The sequence below is a fragment of the Alosa alosa genome, chromosome 1 (genome assembly GCF_017589495.1).
Source record: "Alosa alosa isolate M-15738 ecotype Scorff River chromosome 1, AALO_Geno_1.1, whole genome shotgun sequence".
In the NCBI taxonomy this organism is placed as follows: domain Eukaryota; kingdom Metazoa; phylum Chordata; class Actinopteri; order Clupeiformes; family Clupeidae; genus Alosa; species Alosa alosa.
Genome location: NC_063189.1, coordinates 8,321,012 through 8,347,836, shown reverse-complemented (window position 1 = coordinate 8,347,836; position 26,825 = coordinate 8,321,012). Strand labels below are relative to the sequence as shown.

At 38.8% G+C, this 26,825-nt stretch overlaps 1 protein-coding gene across 1 annotated transcript in view; it reads left to right on the top strand.

Annotated features, from left to right (window-relative positions):
- LOC125300199 (macrophage mannose receptor 1-like) overlaps positions 1–25,859 on the top strand; it is a 28,470-nt gene extending 2,611 nt beyond the window's left edge. Inside the window, exons 7-30 of the mRNA XM_048251909.1 lie at positions 54–230; positions 720–877; positions 1,434–1,547; positions 1,645–1,760; positions 4,304–4,452; positions 4,554–4,753; positions 4,854–4,963; positions 5,107–5,179; positions 6,875–7,016; positions 7,838–7,873; positions 8,091–8,257; positions 8,534–8,595; positions 8,954–9,054; positions 14,374–14,519; positions 14,676–14,778; positions 15,686–15,852; positions 19,980–20,082; positions 21,136–21,365; positions 21,498–21,663; positions 22,075–22,209; positions 22,524–22,640; positions 22,738–22,896; positions 23,682–23,705; positions 25,299–25,859. Coding sequence (XP_048107866.1) covers positions 54–230; positions 720–877; positions 1,434–1,547; positions 1,645–1,760; positions 4,304–4,452; positions 4,554–4,753; positions 4,854–4,963; positions 5,107–5,179; positions 6,875–7,016; positions 7,838–7,873; positions 8,091–8,257; positions 8,534–8,595; positions 8,954–9,054; positions 14,374–14,519; positions 14,676–14,778; positions 15,686–15,852; positions 19,980–20,082; positions 21,136–21,365; positions 21,498–21,663; positions 22,075–22,209; positions 22,524–22,640; positions 22,738–22,896; positions 23,682–23,705; positions 25,299–25,486 — 3,143 coding nt within the window. The 3' untranslated portion in view covers positions 25,487–25,859. The remainder of the gene's footprint in view (positions 1–53; positions 231–719; positions 878–1,433; positions 1,548–1,644; positions 1,761–4,303; positions 4,453–4,553; positions 4,754–4,853; positions 4,964–5,106; positions 5,180–6,874; positions 7,017–7,837; positions 7,874–8,090; positions 8,258–8,533; positions 8,596–8,953; positions 9,055–14,373; positions 14,520–14,675; positions 14,779–15,685; positions 15,853–19,979; positions 20,083–21,135; positions 21,366–21,497; positions 21,664–22,074; positions 22,210–22,523; positions 22,641–22,737; positions 22,897–23,681; positions 23,706–25,298) is intronic.
- Positions 25,860–26,825: the final 966 nt, after the last annotated feature.

Here is a 26,825-nt window from a genome sequence, read left to right as displayed (position 1 = left end):
TATAAAATGCTTTCAGTTCCTCATCACCTGACAACCCTCCCTCTGTCTCTCAGGGCCACCTGTTTCTTGCAGTGCTCCATGGATTCCATATGCAGGTCACTGCTATTTTCTGAATCGTACAAAGAACACATGGAAGGATTCTAACAGTCAGTGTTTGAATGCTGGTGGACATTTAGTAAGCATTCATGACATAGAGGAGCAAAGCTTTGTGCTCTCACAGCTTGGATACAGTGAGTGAAATGAGATTGGATACAGTGAAATGAAATGAGACATGTAAACAAACTCCCAGTAAACAAACTTAGCAAAATAATCTAAAGGCCCTAATTTGAATGAAGGGCAAAGTGCAAAGTCTCAGGTGGGACTAAAACTGATTTAACAGCTAGGCAAAATAAATCCATACCATGTGCATGATCCTAACCACAGCTTCCACATGCACACATACACGCACACACACACAAACACACACACACACACACACACACACACACACACACACACACACACACACACACACACACACACACACACACACACACAATAGCTATAGTTCATGCATGAGATCATTGTTTGTTGATAAACTTTAGTCAAAGTCTAAAAGAGATGAATGAATGAAATTAAATGAATCTGAAAAAAGACCATCTTATGAAAAGACACATCATGCAATTTCTGATTAATCAATCATCAGTGTTTCTCCTGCCCTCTGTTCGTTCCCTTTGCAGTGGAGACAGATAAGCTGTGGATCGGTCTGAATGACCAAAAGACACAGCTTCTGTTTGAGTGGAGCGATCAGTCTCCCGTCACGTTCACCACATGGGACACTGAGGAGCCATCTCACCACCGCTCTGTACTGGAGGACTGCGTCCTGATGGGGGGCAAAGTAAGATACAGTTGCTGACAATGGTTTTGACCACTCGTCAACTTAACTACAGTATTGTGTACTGAACTCTTTTCCCGACTTTAGGCTGAATATCATTGCATCTACTAGGGGTGTGATTTGAAAGATGCCTGGTTGCTCTAGCTATTGGCTGCAGCAAGCTAGGTAGCACTGATTTCGGTTTTTTTTTCCTCGTAGGCTACCAACAGTGTGAATAATTGCGGGAGTTCTCCTTTAAATGTTCTTTGGTTTTTAGGGCCCTATTTTAGCGATTTGTAATGCCTGGTCAAAGACACAGTTAAGGCATGTCCAGTCCACATTTACTAATTTAACAATGTGATTTTGTGATTATTGTTCAAAAGGGTTGTTCTTATGTTTCTTAATCAGTCATGGGTGTTTTGGGTGTACAGTAACATCCTTTAAACCAGCGGTTCCCAAACCTTTTCCCCCGCGTACCACCACCTACAATGTACTGTCTATCTAAACACATTAAAGTAGGCTTAAGTTGTAAGGAGAGTTAAAGGTTTTTGGAAAGTCACTGTTGTCTCTGTGCCATCAGGATGGAAAGTGGGCAGATACCAGTTGTGAAGAAAAGAATGGGTTCATTTGTAAAAGAGCTGGAAACTCTCAATCTTCCTCTAAATCTGAGACTGAGAACACTGGCTGCAAAGCTGTGAGTGTGCTTTCCATTTAAAGAAACTGATTGCTCCTCAATCTATTCATCATAACCATCCATCCAATCATCATTAAGCCATCTTTTTTCCTCCCAGGGATGGATCAGGTATGGCTACAACTGCTACTTTGTTGGATCAACAACAAAGGCATTTGATGAGGCAAAGAAGAGTTGCCAAGACAGTGGAGCTCACCTGGTTGACATACCAAACAGGTAATCACAGCTAAAGTTAACAGTCAAAGTGAAAAGTTAATGTTGACTGGTTAACAAAATGGCTAGGTAATAGACATTACTGCTACACCACCACCATGCCAAGCAACATTGAGACGCAGGAACTTTTAACTTTTGTATCAATTTGCAGTGGCACAGTAACATAGAACGAAATACGTTAAAGGTGTAGGGTTATGGTGGATTTTACAATGGCATCACACAAGATTCAGCCAATCATAATCAAGGACCGGAACTATCCATTTTAAAATGTCTATTTAAGACTATCTACCGTATTTTCCGAACTATAAGTCACTCCGGAGTATAAGTCGTATCAGTTAAAAAATGTGTCATGAAGAGGGAAAAAAATTAATAAGTTGCACCGGACTATAAGTCGCATTTATTTAAAATTTATTTCACAAAAACCAAGACCAAGAACAGACAGAGACTTTGTAACTGGACACATAGAGGCCAAAAAGATTGATGAGAATTCTACCGGGAATGTTGAAAATGGATGAAGGAGTGAAATGAGGTGAGCTGGGCGATAAGAAGGCGGCAACGATTCACTAAATAAAAATGCTGATGTGGTACATGAATGCGGCTGTGGCGCCCTGTAGCTAAAAATGTGGAGAATGCAATGCAATCAAGCATTTTGGGCATGTGGACGCACTTTTGGGCAATGTCGACGCACAAGCCGGCAGCAGAGCAAATGCTCGGCAGGCTACCCCCGAGAGAGCGAGAGAGAAAAAAAGATGCGTGCTTAAAAGAATGTGCAAACCTTCAATGACGCTATAGGCTAATAAGGACTACCCTTATTTTAGAGACTGTTCATATGTCTTTCTTAACCAGTATGGACATTTAATCTGAAAAGGCAAGTTATTCAACTCACACAGAATGTGACCAGATGTCCTGGTTTAACTGATTTTGAGTTGCGTGTCCCGAGTCCCGACAAAAGCCTGTCGGGACACTAAAATGTCCCAGTTTACACCAATCAACACCAAGTGTGGTCTTATGATAGCCAATCACTATTAAAGTGTGTTCTTATGATAGCCTGATCATTAACTAAACCCATGTAGAAAGAGTATAGCCTAAAGCATCCGGCGTATAATTTCGATAATGTGTGTGCGTGCGTGTGTCAGTCAATCGTAACAGTCTGCATATTAATCTTTGCACCCAACCTTATACAGTACAGTGTATCTCTGTAAACAGTTGCAATGCCTCATCATATGCCTCGTTTTAACGGTTAGGACAATGCAGAAGAGAAAGTCATCATCATTCTCAAAATAACCTATGGCTGTGAGTTTTGTTTTCAAATGTTTTCATGCATGTCTGGATAACGGGTGATGAAATGTTTAGGAGACAGACTATCGTGCAGTAAATCCTCAAATTATGGCTGGGGTCTTTTATTTACTTAGGCTGCGCAAAGCACAGTACCTTTATTTGGGGCAGGCTTGTATTTGAGGCAGGCCTTTATTTCATATGTGGCGCGTTTTATTGTGAGACATGCATTTTGTTTGGAGCGGCATACCAGGATATCAAAAGCAGAAGATGTTTGTTTTGGTTTGGGATTTAATTTACGTTTGGACTGTTTGATTATATTGCTAAATGTTGGGACTGATTGCCACTGCAATCTGGGGGTATGATGGTTCACTATTAAGTTTCATGTAGTTGAAAGAGTGTCGCTTATTGCGAGACAAGGCATCCGCTTTCATTCATTCATGGAACATGCGGTGTACTATAATGGAAACCTTATTGCGTATAGCCAAAAAGGTCTATGATAGCCTAAATTGAGTTATTTTTTTTTAATTATGCATGATTTACGTTTTGATAAAATCCGTAGGTTGGAATGCCTCACAACAGCAATTGTGTTTAAATGTAGGTTACTGCTTCAGCCTCTGGCAAGCTCAGAAAGGGGGGGGCAAGTGACTAGCTTGAGAGCGACGTGTTGGAGACCCATGGTGTAGCACAATGACTTTTTATTGGCAACAGTATTAAACCAACCAACAATATAAAATATTAAGAAGAGCTCTTTTATGACTTAAATTGAAACAATGTAGACAATTTTTACCAGCCTTTATTTGTCCTAATCTGAGTCCCGGCTATAAATAGAATCCCGGCCATAATTTGAGGATTTAGGTATGCACACGTGTTTCAGGCATAGTGCAAGCACTAATCTCTGACTGAAAGTGTGCAGAACTTGTGCATTTACATAACAATATTTAATACATTTTTCCCGGGGGTGACACCCCCAAACCCACCGAAAACATGTCTGACTTGATCTCATTCTACAAGCCTAGAGCGCTCATTTGCGGCTGTAGACGGAAATGTTTCATGTAGGGTTCATGTCAGTTAATATGAATTAACATTTAAAAACATGTTCAATTATATATATTTTCATATATATGTCACACCTGACTATAAGTCGCAGGACCAGCCAAACTACGAAAAAAGTGTGACTTATAGTCCGGAAAATATTACTATGGGTAATAGGAATATTGTCTTTGTAATATATACATTAAAATAAACAGCACTAAATATTTCCCCTTCAGAGTAGAGAATGCCTTCCTCATCAGCCTGGTGGGAGCCAGACCAGAGAAGCACTTCTGGATTGGGTTGTCTAACCAAAGAGACCGTTACACGTTTGAATGGTCCAACTCACAAAATGTCCCCTACACTCACTGGAATACACGTATGCCAGGTGTGTATGTTTTGTATGATGTATATATATATATATATTTATAAAGATAATAAATCAATTAAGAAGTAAGATTTTAAACTTTCTGTGTTTTGTCAAAATAGGCCAAAAGCAGGGTTGTGTGGCCATGACGACTGGGACTTTGGCCGGACTGTGGGATGTGCTGAGCTGCTCCAACAAGGAGAAGTACATCTGCAAGCACCAGGCCCAGGGAGTGGTGACCACCCCAGCCCCACCTACCTCACCCGCTCCCAGCTGTGCAGAGGGATGGAAACCCCTGGGAGTCAGACACTTCTGTTACAAGGTTCAGCACTGTCAATTACGGGTTTCAGCACCGTCACTGTCATTTGCAAAATTCAGTAACAACTTGGTGTAACCAATCTGGTGTTTCTTTTTTTTCCAAGTTGTATTATGAAGAAAGAACTTGGTTTGAAGCTTTGGCGTTTTGTAGATCTATTGGTGGGGATTTGATAAGTATTCACAGTCATTTGGATCGACTCAAAGTTGAACAGGAGTAAGAATCTTAATAATAATTTTTTGTGTGTACTGTAATTACAATAACACCTATGATGTTCAGAACGACTTCTCTCTAATTAAGCAAATAACATGCTATGATTTCCTGTCCTGGAACTTACTGTCTCCATTTGTACTTGTCAGAGATGATCATGCATGGATTGGTTACAGCGCTGCAGATCCTAATGTTGGCTACACATGGTCTGATGGGTCTTCAGTGAGTTCAGAAATGGGGGCTGCACTTGGATTATCAGAGACCATACTAACTGTAGTTATCTTGGTTTTAAATTGTTTTCAAGAAATCCCCATGATTTGCGTTCACTTGGCAAATCGGTCATTATAATAGCAATGTGCCAAGGTGCAAGCTTTACAGGACACCCATAATTAGATTAGATTAGATTCAACTTTATTGTCATTGTGCAGAGTACAGAGTACAGAGACAACAAAATGCAGTTTGTGTCTAACCAGAAGTTCAAAGAAAGCAGAAAAAAAGTGCAATGTGATATACAAAGTATGGACAGGTGGTGCATAGACAGGACAAGAAATAAAGTGCAGTGTAGACAGTATACAGTTGTTTTGCAGAAGGTGGTTTAGAGTAGTATAAATTAAATATAAATATGTGCAGTGTACTTATAAGAGCAGAATAAATATGGCCATGTAATATGAACAATGTGAACAACATGTACAGATATCAATTTAGTGGCAGTGCCATTATAGTAGTAGTAAGAACAATATAGATATATGCAGTGTAACAGAATGTGTTACAGAAAAACTGAATATGGATATTTAGAATGAACCATATAGACAGATATGTACAGTATGTACAGCTATGTGCAGTGTGGTAACAGCACCATTGTAGTGCAGAAACAGTAACATTATAATAGTATTAAGAATAAGTGTATGTGCAGTGTACAATTAAGACCCTTTTGAATTAAGACCCTTTTGAACCATGTGCCTGGTGCCCCAACTTTTTTCTGCCATTAAACTAGCACGAGTGGATTCGGACATAGCGCACACAAAGTAGATATCTTGTGGATTGTACGGCTAATTTGGGGTGTGTCCAACTCCACTTTTGCTAGTTTAACGGGTGAATGAATGATCAGATGCTAAAGTGCATGGCTCAAAAGGCTTGTACTCAGGTTTCTTAATTAATCATAGGTGTTTTTGGCGGTAACATCTAATAAATAAATGAGAGTGCACTCTCCCATTCCATTTAAAAGCCAGGAGCGCAAACATTTTGTTATATCCCTTTTTATTCTCAAGTTTGTGTAACAGATGCCAACTAGTATAGCTGTGCGTGTGGAACGTTAGTAAACCTCACTCCCCGACACCTTAAGAGTAGCCCTGGCATGGAAGCTAGCAGCCTGGGGTTTTAGCTCGATTGCTAAGCTCGACTTTTGATCCGAGGATCTGCTGTTTGTGGGTTCGAGTCCGGGCGTGAGCAGGGCTGAACCCGTGGTTCAACACAACACAGGTTACACTTGCTTGCACTTCCATCTACTGGCAATATAATTAGTAATGTAGTGCTGTGAAGACTTTCCTTATATTTTAACATGGTGTTCTATCCCACACCACCTACCTATGTAAGTCAAGATACACATGAGGTCATACATGTTATTATCAATTGTGAGTGCAATATCATCCAGGCAGCTTGAAAGCCTTTTAATTGATTTTGGCATTGCTCATTACTGTAAAGGCTACATGGACTGATTGGGTACAAGGCATGGAGTCTCAGGTTAAAGTCACATGAAGTCACATTTCTTCCTACATGTTCATTTCATAGCACATGATTGGATAATGCATGCATAATCTCATACTTATATTATTTCTGTAAATTATATATAGTTTATTAATCTTCAGTTATATTTAGGCCTAATTTAAGTTTAACTAATCATTTTTTTTTCCTTTTTAGTCCTCTTTCACAAACTGGGCGCCAGAAGAGCCAAATAATAAAAACAATATGGAGAATTGTGCTCTAGTTTATTTTTCATCGATGACGTGGAATGACTTTGCTTGTGAAAGGAATCTGAAATTCATTTGTGAGATACGAAAAGGTAGAACAAAGTTTTTCTTTAGATGCCTATTTAAATTAAGTATAATAATCCTAAAACTGTACTCAGCTATTAAAACACACACTTTTATGCTTTGGTTTTGATAACTTCGGTATTTTGTATTGAAAGAAAAATATTATTTATATACAGTAAGGGATAATGGATGACACGGTGTGCAGTTATCAGAAAAGTAGCCTATTGCATGTTCGAGGTGGTAATGCTTACACGCAACGGCGTTGTGCATTAATTCTGATTTTCTGATGATCGAATGCCATGTCCATTATTCCGCTTATACCACTGTTGTAACACTGCGTTGTGTTCATTTGCTCTTATAATTTCCACTTTTTAATCACTAAAACTGTCTTGTTTGTAGAACTACTTCTTTCCGCCACATATCAACTCATTTTTCAACTTGCAGGACAAACTGCCGTTACTAGTTCTAAATCGATGGTTGCCAACGGCCAGTTGTTAGTTCCTTTATATGCGCCTTTCGCTATAGAGCAGGTTTTTCTTGGTCAGTGGTGTAATGATTTTTAGAGGGAGTAATACAGCGATTTTTGGATCATGCACCAGACCACATCTTATGTTGCTATTTACCACACTCCTGGGCACAAGGTTCAATAGAAGAGAAGCGCATGTGAAATATCAACACTTTATTGAGTGTAAGATAAGAATAAGCTTTGCGCCACTTTTTGCAGGGTGCACGATAGAGGCCTTAATCTTTTTTAACAGTGGTGCATTCTACCAAAAAAAAATAGGCTACCAAAGATAATTTGTGTGTTCCGTCAAGTGATCTACAAATCTTTTTTGTTGTTGTAACACAGGGATGACCCCTTTGGAATCCAATGTTACCATTCCAAGTAAGTATCTTCCAAGTGTCTGATTTATCTATGAAATGTAGTTTTAATTTTTATGTCATTTTTAATTGTGGACATGTCAGGTAGACCTTAATTCTCAGTTGATGTACAGTATTGCTGTCTGGTCTGTCAAGTAAAATCATACCTATAAATTAACAAATTATATATTGCAGTAACATTTACCAATAACTTCAAAAGAAATATTAATTCATGCCTTTAGGTTATAATGTCACAGAAGATGGATGGATAGAATTCGACGGTCATCAGTATTATATCAAAAAGTACCGAATGGAACAAATGGAGGATGCTCAAAAAATTTGCAAAAAAGGACATGGGGACCTTGCTGTAATCGATAGTGAGGCAGAGAGATTGTTTCTGTGGAAACAGGTAATTCATTATTTTGCTATAGATACTGTTGATAAATGGTAATTGTAATTTGTAAATTGTTGTATGTGTTATATTACCAAGAGATATTTACAATTGGCACTTCATATTTTGGTTAGCCAATGAGACAGAGAATGGGGTTGGCAATGAGAGTGAGAATGGGGTTGGTATTTGACATCTGCATGGCTGTTCAGCCATAGCTGTAGTATTACAACCAAATACTAATGCTGATTGTTATAAGTAACCTTTACAGATTTTTGCTATCTTTATGTCTTCTAGATTCAAAAGGCATATCGTGGATTTTACATTGGACTGAAAATAGACTTGGATCAAAACACAGAGTAAGCCCAAGCTAAGAAAATTCACTCCAATTATAAATGTGATTTCTAATTTATAACTAGGATAGCCGAATAACAAGACTATACTACAAAACCATGAATATCTCTATTCGGTTATTCTATAGTGTTTATAGTCGTGGCAAGTTATGAGAAAAAAATGGTGAGCCTGAACAAAGAATTTAGCTAATCATTATACCTGATTGTATTGAATTTTCAGCCATGAAGTGTTCATTCATTTGGCTCTGGATAGCTGCTTTTTTAGGTCAAAGAACAATTGTGGCATTAATGACTTGAAATTAAAAGTAAAGCATACTCTTCCCAAAATAGACTAATATCAAGGTCATTCAACCATTTCCTATAGGTGGATGGATGGGACTCCAGTGGATTTTCAAAGATGGGATGAAAACCAACCAAACTTTGTATCCAATGACGAGACCTGTGTGAAAATGGATTCTTCCTTTGGTATGTACAAATTGCTATGATGTGTTTGGTAGAGTAAGCTAATATTAAAGGTGCTATGTGATGTTTCTTAGGTTAAAACATCCAAAATGACCTTGACATAACAGAAGAATGTGACGAAAAAAACGTTTTTTGACATGTTATCAACCAACCAAAACAGAAAACTTAAATTCTAAAGAACTAAGAGCAATGGCAATATACTTCACTCATAAAACATTCATTTTTAAAACATACAAGTGCAACAACAAACAAAGTTTTTCTTTATACGTGTGTTCCCGTAGCACACTCTCATGTTTCCACAAAATGTCTTCCTAGATTCCTAAATTAATCTTTACTCACTAAAACAGGGTCACCACATGGTTGTTCTTGCTCTACATTTAATAATGGTATTTTATTTACTTGGGCTGCACAAAGCACAGGCCTTTATTTGGGGCAGGCTTATTCGAGGCAGGCCTTTATTTCTTACTGCGGTTTATTGTGAGAGATGCGTTTCGTTTGGAGCGGCATACTGGTAGGCTATCAAAAGCAGAATATTTTTGGTTTGGTTTGGGATTTAATTGACTTTTGGACTGTTTGATTATATTGCTAAATGTTGGGACTGCTGGATGGTTCTCTATTATGTTTCATTGAGCTAGTTGAAAGAGTGTCGGGATTTCCACCTGCTGTTTATTGCGAGACAAAGACAGCTGCTTTCATTCATGCATTGAATGTACCCGCTGTGCTGTAATGGAAACCTTATTGTGTAGCCAAGTAGCCTAAATTTAGTTCATTTTTAATTATGCATGATTTACTTTTTATTAAATTCGTAGTCTGGAATGCCTCGAGTCGTGGCAGCAATTGTGTTTAAATGTACTGTTTCAGCCTCTGGCAAGCTCAGCAGGGGGCGGCAAGCGACTGGTAGCTTGAGAGTGACGTGTTGGAGACCCATGGTGTAGGACAACGACTTTTCATTGGCAACACTATTAAACCAACCAACAATATAAAATATTAAGAAGAGCTCTTATTTCATTGAGTTAACTCAAAACAATGTCTTCTAGTGCTCGTGGACTGATAGCCCTACTGGTAGGCAATTATTACCTTGGCTTGTATGTGGGGACTGGCCTTTATTTGTCCGAATTGACCACGACCGGCTATTATCCGAGGCCTGGATATAAATAGAATCCCGTCCATAATTTGATGATTTATGGTAATTGTTTTGTAGGAATAGTACATTTGTAGGACTTATCAATTTACTTTCAAAAATATTTAGAACTCCATCCCCATCACCGAGCTTACAATGGGCTTTTTATAGCTTTTTATCAGTGTTTATACCGGATCTGTGTTTGCATATTTAATACGTTTCATACACGTGTTTCAACACTGCATTTCGGTCGTTGCTTTTACCAGAGAATGTCTAATAAGGGGAGAACTGCCACTCTCGGAAAACTTCCGGTTTCTGAACTGGTTGCAGTTCCTTCTGTGGTTCCACATGAGGGCGCTCGTCCACGAGTGCAGAATGCATGGAGGTCTATGGAGCTGTACCCCTCAAAATCCACTTTTCTCGGGATATATTTTTTTATCAAATAATTTGAGTATTGTATTCGAAAGGGGAGGCAAAGAAAATACACTTGGTTGAGTTTTATATTTTTTAAAGTCACTTAATTGTTCTTAAAAGCCTTTCAAATGTGTCAATGACGTCATTCATTAGCACAATGCTAGCGTGTTATGTCCAACAACGACCCAACCTGTAAGAAATCAAAAGGACATAAGTACTCGTTCATTCAACTTTTGACTTATAACCCATGTTGAAGTTATACAAACTACAATTAAATCTGAGATTTGTCAACGACAATCAGGTGAAAGAGACTAGCTCCATTGACTCCCATTCATTCTGCACTCATGGTGATCGCCCCCAGTGGAACTCTGGTGGAACTGCATCCAAAATTCGGTACAATGGGACTTAATACGGAGTGGCAAGGCTCTCCATAGACGGGCTCTGCTTTTACCTTACCATTACCTTACGCATGCCAGTTATGTATCCACCAGCTGCCTGCCTGCAGCCTACTTCTAAAACTCTAAAGCTGCTTGCTGTCAGATTTGGTTCCGACGGAACAAGTTCAGTGTATCAACAACACTCAATAACAGTTTATGTGATGTGTTAATCAATTAAATTCCCAACAATTGAATGTGATCTTCAGGGAACGTTCCCAGAACGTTGCATGTTTGCTGGGCTTGTTGGCTATTTTTAGAAGGTGCGCTGCAGGCGCCTCATCTCCAGCAGGCTACCTGGTGCCCCCGGGCACCATGTTGGAGAGCCCTGGTTTAGAACATGCCTCCATAAGCACTTTGGCTACTTTAGCTGCTAGCCAGCTAATTCGCATCAGACAGCACCCATGTTTTTTTCTGACTGACAGTATTCTGTGAACATGATCAACTGATCTCCGTGTTAAAATTGGCCGGATTTCTCCTTTAAAGATAGCGTACACTATGCATGAATTTTACCTTAAAGGTGCTCTAAGCGATGCCACACGTTTTTTAGGCGAAAATATTTTATGCCACTTAGGCCTACTGCAAACATCACCTATCCAACCGCTAGCTGTCTGTGTCCTGAATAATACACTGTAAAAAAACGCGATCTCTGTGGACAGCCTAGGCTCCAAAAACGGCAACTAAAACAACCTGGGCAAACCTAGCCCATAAAAACATAACAAACTGTTCCAGCAAATCACAGATGGGGAGGAAGTAGCGATCTAGCCCTCTGTTTTGTTTGAAAGTCAACAGAAGTGACGTTACCCAGCATTGCTTAGAGCGCCTTTATATAACCAAGCCAATTTGGTGCTAAACAAATTTGTAATAGGAAAATCGTTTACTTAGCATAGCCATACAGCACGACAGCACAACCGCAGCGAGTCACTAATGAACCAGTCATGCAACTTCAAGAATTGCTGCCTGAAGTCATCTCGCAAGAATCGTGAACATTACCTTTTTTAGAAGATATTAAGGTTTTGCACCTACGTCATAATGTCATGTGACCGTTTGTTTACAACTAGAGTGGTAGGCAAGAATGGTAGGCAAGGCACTGCAGAGAGTGGTAAGCAAGCCTACAACAGTCGGGTTGCATAGGCTACACATAGTTACAAATAGCTTCAAAATTGAAATTTTAATATCAAATATTGACCGGGATGCCGACCACTTGTGTAGGCCCTAACAGTTGGTTTTACAATAAGAAGCAAAAGGCTTAACGAACTACCGTTTAGCCTACCTATCCTCGTGGTTGTGGAGGATGATCGTTAGCAGCTGTGAAGTCTTTTATTCTCAAGATAGCCTAATGGTGTAGCCTACTGTCTACGAAGACGTAGGCTTAAATACAACTATCTACAGTCATCCAAAAATGAATTGCCAGAGATAGGCTATGAAGGAAAAAAAAGTGCAGCATTTTAAACATGGCAAGATTATTTTTACCGAACAGTTTGTTCTAATTTGTCTCGTGAAATTCGTGCTTGTGGACATCAATCACCTATCTTCTGTCCTTCTATTTCAAGTTATCATGTGTGTCATTTGATTATACAATCACAACAAATGCTAATAAATGAAAACAGAATGTATGTGCTATAGGCTAACGTTACAGGTCACTTAGGCTAACTCCCGTATGTCAAAATAAACTGATTTGATCCTAATAGTTTAGCGATCACACACAACAACTTAACACAGCAACCTCAAACACCACTGTTGAACCTAGGCTACTGCTTCAGTCATGTAAGAAATAAGCAGTTTATGAATTATCTTTACCCGTTTAATCAAGTCCACATGACCAAAATAACAACATATTTAAAGGCTGAGCTAGCATAACAGCCTAATATAGGCGATGCTGCAATGGATAACTAATAAAAAGTTTCACACAATTAATGAACTTTATCATTCTGAGTTTTTCTGGGTGGTTATAGATCCATGCAGATCGTCTTGGAATAAGCCATCGCTGTTATATGATATAATATGTTACAGGATTCATGACTAATGCATGTTATGATGCTGACTGACGCTGGCTATAACAGTAGCTTCTAGGCTACCGTTTTAAAGTCTGCTGAGTCTACTGCCTACCAAAACCTGTCGCTGTTCAGTTGAAGTTAAATGATCAAATATTGTTTGATTTTGTGTCAGCTTTCAGAAGGAAGACATGTTCCTTTCTGGTCAAATTTCACAGCTTCTAAGAAAGGCTATCGCCTTAGTGTAAACCGAAGTTTTGAACAGAGAAAAAAGTTAGGCTACCATTAGGCTACATGCAGGTTCTCCGATACAGATCAATGCACCAAATCAGGGCGATTTTAGCGAAACAACGTTCCTGTGACAGGCTATCAAATATTGAACAATGGGATAAGTTTCATCATCACCTTTATATGACATTGCTGAAATACAGAGATGTAGCCTACTGAGAGGCAGCTGCAGACAACGATGTTCAATGGGTTCAACTTGTCCCTTGCCTACCAGCTGGATGTAAACAAAGCTATAGAACCTAGAATACATCACATGAATAACGTTAATAGCTCTTTCGAGATGGAGCTCTTTGGAGTTTTTACCTATTGTTATTATACGGCTCTTCACAATGCAAGTAGAATGCTCCATTGACTTGAATGGGATTTCCGAAAGTTCTAGCGGTCATTATTTCTTGGGAAAGGACCTCTGAAAACAAGAATGACCGCTGTCAATGGCAACAGAGTTTGCTCTTGGAATTTCATTCAAAAGTGAAAGCAGACGGTTGATCAGCTGTGTTCTAAAGAATGTTTGATTCAAGTTCAGCGTGTGTTGCGAACTATTTGTTTCTCAGCAAAAGCCACGATGAAACGGTAACAAATAAGTGTAAAGAAGCGTTTTGGCAAGTAGTCAAAGCGTTTTGGCAAGTAGCCGTATAATAAGCGGGATAATGTATAGAACGCCGGTCATTATGGGGAAAATAAGTCCCGACAGGGCGAACCGGACCCCGACGCACCAGCGGAGGAGACATATCATCGAGTTTAAGCCTTCACCTCCACAACAAAATCATTTCCATCAAACATTCTAGCACGTAGCGTAGAATATTTTGATTTCTAAGACATGTAAGCTATTTACCACGGCAGAGTAAAATATAAATATATTGTGACTCTAGGGGGAGCTCTACAGTCACCAAAAATACCTGAACCTGCATGATATACCAACCGGCTCTTTTGTAATACCACATTGTAACACGCACACGCTGTGGCTGTATTCCAAGACAGTTTGTAGCCCACAGAATTCCATACAGCTCCTTTAACATAAACTTGTAGTTTTTCCAGTTTCTAAAATTATTGTGTTTGGTGTTAACTTATGCAGGTCTCTGGTCTGTCACTAACTGTGGTAAAACTTTGGGATTTATTTGTGAGCGTCATGAAACTCCTGCTGCAAACGCTACACTGGCGGCTCCTACTGAGGGCCCTAAGGGAGGCTGTGCCCCTGACTGGACTAAATACAGAGAACATGTGAGCACAATGTCTATTATTACATGTCTACTTGTTAGATGTCAGATAGATAAAATATACTGCAACAGTAATCTATGTAGATATGTTTATGTAGATGAAATAATCCAGTCGGTGTGGAAATAGTACAATTATTAACTAATAACTACACTATTCTAGTGCTACAAAGCTCAGTTTGAAAAGAAAAAATGGACAGAAGCCAGGTCATACTGCAAAGCAGTGGGTGGGAATCTGGTATCTATTCTAAAGAGAGATGAACAAGGTTTGTATCACCTTCTGGTAAGATTAAATACATGATGAGAAATGCATCCACACACTCATATACGTAAATCTGTGCAGCATTTATTTTTACACAGATTTGAGTATTTCTTATGGAGCACAGAAGATGTCATTGCAGGATATTTTTGTATATCGAGAGAATGTGCTCTCACTTTACCACATTGTCTCATTTTACTAGATGCATGTTTTACAAAACATTTTACAACAATTTGAATGAGAACACAATTTAGTAAAATAAGCGCACTATTTATTCAAATGTGCGCATGATTTAGTAAATTGTGTGCACAATTCAGGAAAATATGTGCATAATTTCCTAAATTGTACAATTTACACAATCTAGTAAATCGAGAGCACAATCTAGTAAATTGAGTGAGGCATGATTTAGTAAAATGAGCGCACATTTCAGCAAAATGAGCGCACATTGTCTGGATATACACAAAAAAAAAATCTTGCAGTGACATCTGGGGTTCTGTAGTTTCTAACTCCAGCACCTCAACCAAGCCTGTTACTGGACGAGCAGTGTATTTGTTTTCCTTAAAGTAACACAATGTCGAAATTCCCCTTTTAGTCAATTCTCAATTTAACGCTAAGGGGGTATCCAATTTGTTTAATACCGACATAAAAAGGTCATGCAACAACAATGTTTATTGTGCAATACAATACATAATGTCAGACTTCATTCTCCTAGTGAGTCAGTGTGGCATCAAAATGAGTCTGAAGCTGTTTGAAGGTAACAGGATTGCATGGTGTTACTTTAAGAGTAAACATAAAATCTCAATGCATAGGCTAAATGATTTATATAGCCTACCAAATGTATCAATTTCTCTGTAATGTAGCCACTCCATGTAACAGTTTTTAGACTTTTAATGTTTAATTACTTATTTTTTTAGCGTTTCTGACAACCATGGTGGCAGATGCGCCACATGATTTGTGGATTGGCCTGCACACCCTTTTAAGCCCTTTCAGTCCCGTGTGGACTGAGGGAAAGAAGCTCATCTATAACAACTTTCAGAATGGCGGCTATGCAAGATTTCCGTACTGGTCACATTTTAGGCGGGTGAGTCACCTGCTAAGTGAGTTATACAGAACATGTACTTAAATTTGTACTTTGTTTTAAAACCATTAGTCATATATAACATAAACTGTTACAACTTACACAAGTTTATTTAAAATAATGAGCTAAAATTATATATTACTACTGAAGTGCCCGTTCAAAACATGCCTATTCCTGTAGAAAACCCGTACCCCAATTGCATGCCTGCAGGTAGGCCTTCTTTAAAAATGAGATGACAGTCAGAAAAAAACATAATTCCAGCATTCCCTAATGTTTATAATATACATGCAGTAAGCATCGCTGCATTTAATGTTTTTTTAACAGATCAGAATGACAGGCCTAACACAGCTGTTTTGAGTTAAAGGCGCAGTCAGGGATTTTACGCGATTTCAAGCCCATCACATTTTATTGTCACATTTAGCAATCATCTCCTCACGACCGCTAGCTGCCCATTACTTATTACTAGCACCTTTAAGGCTATTTTAGCCTTATTAAAAGAACTTGATGATGGAGAAAATAAACGCCATTTTATGGAAAGATTTATTGTCATATGAAATTTGCAACGGTGTGACTTTCCAAAAAGTTTCTGACATAAGTAATGTCACGCTCTCCCACTCTGTGTCTGCCATTGTAGGCTATGGGGGCAGCCGTCATAGTTCGAATTACAGGGGGGACTGGGGGGTACTCAAAGAGACAGAAATATCAGTTTTGGGGGGGTCAGATAATTTTTCTGATATTGTGAAAAAATATCATTACAGTTACAATACAAGTCAACTCCTATTTTCACTGTAGGAACATTTTAATGTAAAGCGATTTCAGAAACCCCTATTGTGGACCGTACCATTTTTAACCACCGTGGCGCTAGAAGCAACTGAGCAAGTGTCAACATTGAATGACAAAACGCTAGGTAAATTCCTCCAGTAGGCAAAATTCGGTTTGCTGCTGACGTGCATGGGTAAATGCAAGTTGCTAACTGACGTCTAGCTTGTTGAAAATGTGTTATTTTACAACCTTCATTTATAAACGTGTTTGTTCTTTCATAGCTCATGTCACCTCTTCATACATTGAATTACTGGCTACTTACCTGCTACTTACTTACCCACTGAGGCTAGTAAAGTGGACCTTGGTTAGTTACCAAGGTAATTCTCTTTAAATAAACCTTTAGCCTACATTGTAGGTAAAATCAATTGTCATTTCCAAGAAGATGAACTCCATAGCCTAGGTGTCCATTCTTATTATATCTTGAATAAATTATTGTGCCCTTTTGAAATTAGTTTGGCACAGATCCTGTGTTTTTATACTATATTATGCACAAGAGGGTCTGATGTAGCTAAGCCTACATAATATCAGTGAAACCTGTGGAAACATAAAAAGACCCAAGTAGCCTAGGCTAAATATCTGCTAGTATTTGAATTTGTTTTTAATTGGTTGGTATTGTTTTTACATTATATTATTTCATATTTTTAGTTTGATAAATGTAGTTTCATCTGAGAACCCTGATACTATCTTAATGAAACTATTTTATTTTATTCAAAGAGACACTATGAGAAAGGGCACACAGACATCAGGCACTTTTTTGGTGCTAAAAGAGTAAGCAGGAAATATTAACACTAAGATCTACAATTACATTAAAAGTGTAGGTGCAGTTAGGTTTTATACACTGTTCATATGTGTTAAGGAAAGGGGTACCCAGCAGACAGGAGAGGCACAGGATAAAAGCCGTGAGCAGGCCGCAGGGAGACGACACGATTAGGGCAGAGGGCAGAGTTGATCAAAACAGTTCTCACTGGATATACAGTATAAGAACGATGAGATATTCTGTAGCCTACTGATTATCAGTTTGTCGCATGTTTAGACCGTGTGTTGCACAACACGTTGCACTTGGTGATCACGGTGGGGATTGATATGGTAATAGACCATGATGGCCAGAAGAAGTGAAGGAGCAGTACCCCCCAATTATGGTGGGGTAATTTGCACTCTGGCAGCCGTAGCCTACTGGTTAGAGCTTCGGGCTTGTTCGATCCCCGACCTAGTAGAAAAAAGTTGGGCGGGGAAGTGGTTGAGCACTGCTCTCCCATGCCCACATCCACGGCTGAAGTGCCCTTGAGCAAGCCTTGAGTAACCCCTTACTGCTCCCCGAGTGCCACTGTAGCAGGCAGCTCACTACTCCGGTAGTGTGTGCTTCACCTCACTGTGTGTTCACTGTGTGCGCTATGTACGTTTGACTTATTCACGGATTGGGATAAATGCAGAGACCAAATTTCTCTCACGGGATCAAAAAGAGTATATATACTCATACAGTATACTTATTGGCCAGAATAGCTTTTCATTGTAGATGAGTGTGGCATTCTGAACCTGTCCTTACATCCTGGATCTAGCAGTTGTCGCTTGTTTCGATTCAGTGAAGTTGGAATTGTCGTTTGTTTATTCAAGCACTGAGAGCACTGTTTTTATGCTGTTTTTCACTGTTTGTTATGTTGCATATTTCACATCCAAACATTTTACTCGGTACAGCACTCACTTGTATAACTTTTCTACCAGTGTGTACTGATTCAGTGCTGTGCAGTGTGAGAGGGGGAGTCGCTACAGTGGCTAGAATGGCAAAAGTGCTTCTTTTAACAATATTGTTTGCATTTCTTATTCAAAAAGCGTCAAACATGGCACTGCAGTCAGTCGTGCCATTGGCAAGACAGCATTTAAGAGACAGAGGTGGAAAACTTGGGCTTCAGAAAGTAAAGCGCTCTGCGTACAGGCTCCGACATGAAGCATTTGATGAACAATGGATTTCATTAAGCAGCACTGACAAAAATAGAACTGAATCATAATAAACATGTTGGCCACGGTTGGTTGTATTGAAAACAATTAAATCTATAATCCAATGCTGAAAGCAGAGTATGCCACACTCATGTCAAAAAGACTTAAAAGTCCTGTCACATATTTTTTCCGACCATTCATGCACAGGCAGAACCAATAAATGGTAGGACCTTTACTTTCTGAAGCCTGGGTTTTTCATCTCTGAAAAGAGTGAATAAAATAAAAGGACAATGAGCAAAACACACAGGGTAGGCTAATAAAACACTCAGAAGCACATTGCTAGGGACAAAATTTGAGGTCAGGAAATTCGGTCTGGTCTGGAGTCACTACATTGAAGCCTCTATAGGCCTCTGAAGTCCGCCTACAAAAAAGCTGCCATCTTTGCCCATATAAGGAGATCTGGGTACTTGCAATTTTTTTTTTTTTTTTTTTTTAATTATCGCCCCTGTTAAACTCTCGTGGTGACAAAGAAGCCTGAAATGCAGAAGTTTTACCTTACAGACTTTTGTCTGTATTTTCAGATCTTCGATACGTTAAGTCGGCAAATTTTGATTTTTTGCTACATGGGAGCCAACTTGCCATCAGTAGTTAGCTTCGGTCAGGACCAGGATCTCCTTTAATGGACAAAGATGGCAGATGCCCAAAGATGGGTCCTTTTTGTAGGTGAATTTCAGAGGTCTATGCCTGCACCAGAGTGGTTTGCACCAATCAAATGTGTGCTGGCTTTATACAATGATGGACAGATGAGCAACGGTGCCTATTCATTCACGTCACCTGAGCTTGCTTGAGTTGATATTGCTTACAACAAAAAGCCTGTCGCTAGAGAAGCTAGATGTTTAGATTTTGTCATCACATCAGCTTTACAAGATATTGACAGCTTTAAAAAACATAAAAGAGTGATTGAGGCCAGTTTTGAGAACAAGGATGTATTTGGCTGGTCTCCCATCAGCCATTTGCATGCAGAGGTATCGGTTGTATCGTATCGGTAACACGGCCCATAATCCATAATGAAATCCAAATGGACTGACAAAAGACTCAAATTCTGAATATAATTTGATTTATGCCAAACATCAGCTATACCAGAAAATAGGTCTTATCACTGCCGCTTGCTGAGCAATAACATATATTATTACAATGAATACAATAAATAAGCATAGGTGTATTTAAGCAATAAGCCCCGAGAGGCCGTGAGTTACACTGATTTTAGAACAGCTTCTGGCTAGCTAGAACAGCTAAAAGGGGAGTTGTCAGGCATGACGTGCAAGCAAAGTGACTACAACACTTCTTTTGACTAATACCTTTCTTTGCCCGGCCAGGAATATTGTACTGCAATTATTACCAAACCTAGAACAGCTTTTGGCAAGTGGAAAAAATGCGAATGCTCTGAGAATATGGGATTTATCTGCAGACGACCCACTGGTGAGTAATAATTATTTGATGGTTATTCTCCCAGTTTGAGTGCATCAGTAAGTGCTTCTACCTACCAAGATTCAGCACTCTTACAGCAGCCAGTCGACTATTGTGTGTATGTGTGTGTCTGTGTGTGTTTGTGTGTGTGTCTGTGTGTGTGTGTGAGTGTGTGTATGTGTGTCTGTGTGTTTATGATTGTTTAGTTTAAGTATAGTGTGTATGCATGGTAGCACTCACTTCAGAAGTGGGTACTTGCAACAAGGCCACCTATACAAGGGTATGTGTAACTTAGAATATTTCTTTCATGGACTTTGCCCGCAACTGGCGGAGTGTTTATCAGCGTGTCAGGACTGTAGCAACTGATATGAAGTTAAACTAATTTGCGACTCATTCTCATATTTGGTTTGCTATCTTAAGTAGGCCTACAATGATAATCCGTTAAAGGATAATTCCAGTATTTAGCACTTTGAGTCCCTTTTCTGGTTTGTTTTCTTGGCGAGTTGCACAGTTTTGAAAACGAACGTTAAGGGTTGTTTTAAGGACATGTTTGTGCATGCCCACAGCCAGCCACTCTGAAAAGGCTATTCAAAAGAGCCAGAAAGTCGAGACAGGACCCATCATCAAAATTTTGGTGTCCACCACTCTAGTTCATCCAAAACAAACCAGAACAGGGACTCAAAATGCTAAATACCGGAATTATCCTTTAAGATTCAAGTTCAGTATTTAAAATTGTTGTTGAACACTTATAAAACATCACCTTATCCAAATTCAATCCCTAACCTTAACCATAAATTGTTGATATTCTGAGCATCTGTAGATTCATGGGTAGACTATCCAAGTAAAGAGGGACCACAGATCGCACTGTACTAACTTTTCATTTGAACTTCATTAGTCAGGAGGACCAGTTCAGAGTCAGCATAACCTTAATAGGCCCTCATTTATATGATGGTCAAAATGTGTCACTATAAAGTGCCCCTCATTCGATTAGGCCTCTATGTGTAATGTTCATCTTTTTGCTGATATTGATAAGGCTGTTTTTTTTCTTTATTTGTTCATATACAGATAATCAAATCATACCACAGACGACAGTTCTGCCCCAATCATACATCAAGATTGGGAACGACTCCTTCAAGGTGGAGTCAAACAATCTGACCTGGTGGGAGGCCAAGAAGAGGTGTGAGGCAGATGGAGCCCAGCTGGCCAGCATTCGGGACAGCATCACCCAAGCCTACATAGAACTGCAACTCCGCAAACTCAAGCAGCCCATGTGGATTGGCCTCAATAAAAATATGGTGATATACCACTTTATCAAATCTATGATAAGCTGTTCCTTGCAGTGATAATCATTCAGAAAATTGTTTTACATGCTATTCCTTTTATTCCTATTATTTTTTTCTCAAAATGTCATTCTAACCCACCAACAGACCGATGGTTACTTTAGATGGATTGATAATTGGCCCCTAAGTATGGAGAACTGGAAATTTTCACAACCCGGAAACCAATTTTCCTGTGTGTATGTGGGTCAGTCTGGATCGTGGGTGCCTGCTCCATGCAATCAGTCCCTTCCCAGTGTCTGCAAGCGCTCGACTGGTATGAAAAAATCATTTGATACACTACATGTGACAACCATGTTGTTAGCAGAGCTGTTGTATTCTAAACTTTAGTCCTAAATATTAGCCCAAGAATTATTCAACCTCATGTCAAAGAACAACATATTTCTCTGATGAAATATAGCTATTCAGTACATGTTTTTTTTTTTATTGTTGTCGTTATTGTTGTTGATTTGACAATGTAGTATACCGTGTCCAATGACAAGCCATTTAGAATCTTTTTCAATCTATTTTTCATACTGAACAATATCTGTTCCAAAGTTTTTTTGGAATGTTACTGAAAGAAAGAATATTTCAGGTGTCGTAGAACATCAGTCAAACTATGTGCAACAAAAAAGATCCCAGCACTGGTCGGCTGTTTTTAACTTCAATTTTCCATTGTCATTCACAGAGATTGCTCCAACACCAGACTCTAACTTTCCTGGTCAATGTTCAGATAAATGGATGCCTTTTCAGGGCCATTGCTACCTCTTTTCAAACAGACAAAGAGACTGGTCAGAAGCTTCTACAGACTGTATTTTAATGGGTATGTGATACTGCTATGCCTTGCATTTACTTGGACTAAAGGGTTCAAAAGGTTTGGCCCAATCTGAATCATAACAACATTTGGAAAACTTAAGCGTCAGAAAGTTTCCTAAATTGTAAGGTATTGAAATTGTTCGGTATTGTTTCGTGTGGTTCAAATAAGTACCAGTACACTTTATCAGCTTTTCCATTTAAGTTATAATGATGACTATGTTGTTTGACTAAAGCCACATCAATGTACTGTATGGGCAACTTATTTGGAATTGAACTTTGTCTATGGCTTGTGTCATTTCATTGCTCATACACTTTTGTCAGGTGCATCTCTGCTGAGCATTGAAGATACTAAGGAAGCTGAGTATATAAATGGTAAACTGGAGATTGAACAGGACACATATGATGCCTACTGGATTGGCCTGTACAAAACCCTCAGAGGTAATTCCTATCATAGATTAATGTACAATGTACTGCACTTTGTCAGCGGAAGCCAGATATTGACCTTCTTAAATTATTCAATACGTTTTGCACTTAGGTCAGTGGCACTGGCTGGACAAGAGTGTGCTGGACTATACCAACTGGGCAGATGGGCGTCCAGCAAATCACAACCATGCCGTAATCTCAACATCAGACTTTAAATGGGCAGATCATTACGAGCACATGAATTTTCCATATATCTGCAAAAAACCCAAAGGTATGACCTTAATGCTTGCTTTAATGCCCCAAAGTGTGGGGCAGATGCTTGCGTTAATGCCCCAAAGTTTGGGGCAGATGCTTGCTTTAATGCCCCAAAGTGTGGGGCAGATGCTTGCTTTAATCATTGTAAATGATAATAAAAAATAACATGTTAAAGAAATTGTAATTGATGATTGTAATTTATCATGGATTCACCATAGATTGACCCCAAGACTGAGCTTTGTTCATTAGAGGCTGTCCTAAGCTACAGCTAGGATCATGGCATCAAAATAAACTAGACAATCTAACGCAGCAATTGATATCACACCACATGCTAGCAAAAGGGGAAGAGGGATAAATAACGTTTCAAATCTTTCCAACATTTTGGTATGGGAAAAATTGGCATGGTCATTCTCAAAAATACAGAATTCATTGTAACATGTTTCTTATTCTTATTATAACTAACTATTATGTTTATTGTTGATCAATTATTTGTCAATTATTTCAACAAGTAAGTCAATTATGTGTGGTCTGTAAAATGTCAGAAAATGGTGAAAAATATGAAGCAGTGTTTCATCCTTTAATGTCTTATTTTGTCCACACCTCAAAGGCAGTTTACTGTCAAAGAGGAGAAAATAAATCATGAAGATAATCACATTACAGAAGTCATAGAATTTTGTTTTAAACATCAAACCTATTAATTGATTGTTAGCTTATTGTTAGCTTCCTAGACACGTGGTTATAAGATTACATACATTAATATCAAGATACAGTAACTCATGCTTTCCATATGTTTCTTTTCAGAGCCAGGGACTGTAAAACCTACAGGTAAGTTACTGAAACAGTACCCTTCACTATTAAAGTGTAGCACTGGCGAAAATTGACCCCAGGGTCTTTTTCTGCATGAAAACACATCAAATAAGCCATGGAGACAGTTTTTTCGTTATCGCAAATAGTGAGCCAAACGCTTCCCAAATAGCATTTTGTAAACCAGTAATATTGTTCAAAACGGCACCAAACCTCATCAGTAGCTTGCTCAGGGTCCCTCCCTACACATGAAACGAAGCACCAGCTACGTACTGTAGTTAGTGAACCCGGAGTTTATTACAGAAGACTATTAAGAAGACTAACCAACTGTCCCCTTACCAGCTCCTCTCGAAGGAAGTCGATTATCGAATGCAATAGTGCAGAGAGGGCTGCTGTCTTGAAATTATTCCAAGTTTATACAAACTATTCCAAAGTTTTATACCATCTGTTATTAACTTATATTTGGCCAAACTGCCACAAACAACAAAGTATACTTGTTTTTTTCTGGAACAAATCTTCAGTGGGCTCCCTCGTTTTGCATTGCAGAAAAAGACTCTGGGTCAATTTTCGCTGGTGTTTCACTTTAAAGGGATATTCCACCATTTGGGGAATTACACTCATTTTCCACCTCCCCTTGAGTTAAACAATTGATTTCTCCAGTTCATCCAGCCGTTCTCTGAGCCTGGCGATACCACTTTTAGCTCCAGCCTAGCATAGATCATTGAATCGGATTAGACCATTAGCATCTTTTTTTTTTTTTTTGCTGATGGCAATGACAATGCCAGCATTAATCAGTTTTGGTTTAAATTGGAGAAATGTCAGCATAGGCTGTGGCAGAGGATTTCTAGGGGTGGGGTATTACCGGTACACGTTGCCACTGTTTCCACCAATGATATGTATCGCTGCATCATCAACAATATTGTTGGAACTACGGTGTTCGAACGCCGGAGGTAGCGAATTGCGACACATGTTCACTACTTTCTGGAAACAGGTGTTACAACGTTGTTATTTGATCACAAGTTGCGTCGTACCACAGTGGTTGAGCAACATCGTTGCTAACTTTTCTAGAAACGCACCCCTGAACAAAGCCTACCCCCCACCAAATTAAGTTCAGAGCCTATGTTACCATAGTTACTTACATAGCCTGATCATTTTGGAACTGAAATCTCAGGTTTACAGCTTACTCTGGGTTAACATACCCAGTTAAGCCAGTAAACCCGCTTTCTGGGATACCCACCTGGACAGACTCATTCAATGCATCTCTGTAAACTATATAAATCCGCAGCTTCATAGGAAAACATAGTGCCGCATTACTACATAGTCCCTTTAACAAAAGTAGTTCCTTTGAACATAACAGTATGTTAATCAGAATTAATAATGTTAAAATATTTTAATATGTTTTAATAATTATTAACAGTTACTTCTTCCAGTAACCTTTAAAACAGTAGCTTCAACATTTATATGAGCTGTTATGAGCTGTTGACATGTTGTGCACAATAATCTTATAATATGGAGATCAGATTGGTGTTCACAGAACTGGCACTATATATAGAGTAGGGACGAGGACCATTTGGTGTGCTGTCATTTACTTTTTTCTAACCTTTTTCTTTTCAGAAAGCCCAGTTCTGGAGGTTCACCGTTGGTATACAGGGCTGATTGTTGGTGTTGTTATTACTTTGGTGATTGTGATGGGATTAGTAATGTTTGCAATGTTTGACTACTACAAACGAACAGTTCTAGCCACCATTCCTGCTTTTGAGAACCCACTATACATAAAAGAGATAGATCCACATTCATCATAAATAAATAAGAAGATTTATAAATAAAGAACAAACAGCTACCAATCAAATCATTTATCAACGGTATGGATAAATTAAACTGTATGGATAAATGCAACAGTATGGATAAATGCAACTGTATGGATAAATGCATACATGTATGTATGCAAAGGTGGAAGAAAAAATCATCAATCATCAGTCATAAAATTACATGCTGGTTTTCAATTACATTGCATGAGAGAATTGATACTGCATTTGAGTGTATTACAGTGACCATTTATCACTGCACATTATTCACTACTACATTATTTATTTTTTCAGTTAATGTAGATTTCTCTGTTTCCCTTTTTGTTACTCATGTCTTTATACATTAAAATACCTATTTGTGAGTATCATGCGTGTCTGTGTTTCACACATTTGATTGTGAGTTATTCATCATACCAGACACAACAAAGACAATGTTGAAAGACTCATTGTTAACCTGAGTAACATTAATAACATGTTTGTTGACATGCAGAAAACAAATGCATGGAACTGTCCCCACCCTTGCCTCTACAGTTGCCACCCACACTAGCCTTATTCAACTTCCATGAGTGAGGGTTCATTTTACAAAAAAGAAGGAAAAAAAAATTGCAATAGTGCAATTCCAGTGTGTGGTGAAGAAATTACAATGGTTGTGCAATGCAAACAAATACTGGGAAAACGTTTCCCTAATTTAACCTGCTTTCAGCAAGCATGGCTGATTTCACAAGAGCATCAAGCACAACAATGTGCTGACAATGCAAGTTTTCATCCTAAGGTTGTGCAGCAGTAAAACACAAAAGTTTGAATGTGCAGGGACATTTTGATATAAAACATGACATTATTTTGAAGCCAAAATAAGTTTGTATGTTTGTTTCATTCATAAACAACCCCCTGCTTGCAACGCCCATGTCATTGTGGTGGCCACCCTCAACTTTGCTGAAACACGATTCACAATGCTTTGACTTGAAAGTTTTTTTTGTATTTGGTCTTACAGTTCCGTCATTATGTATTTTACATGTACGTAATAGATATTATAGCTGAATTGGGCTATAGCTTAGGCCTATGCAATAATAGCCCAGTGACACAGACACTTAGCCTCACCTAGAAATTGGGCTGTTGTAAGTTTAAAACGATTAATGTCGCTTATAGGCTATCACGCAAATAGCCTATTGCGATGGCAAAGCTGCAAAAACATCTTCTCGTTTGGAGTGTGAGACTATGGGCTTGCACAAATATTATGCACAAATTAAAGAATTAGTGAGATGATCTGTATCTCTGTTCACCTAAAGCTATTGTTGTGCTAACCCATTTGCACAAAACATCATTTTGGAGAGATAAC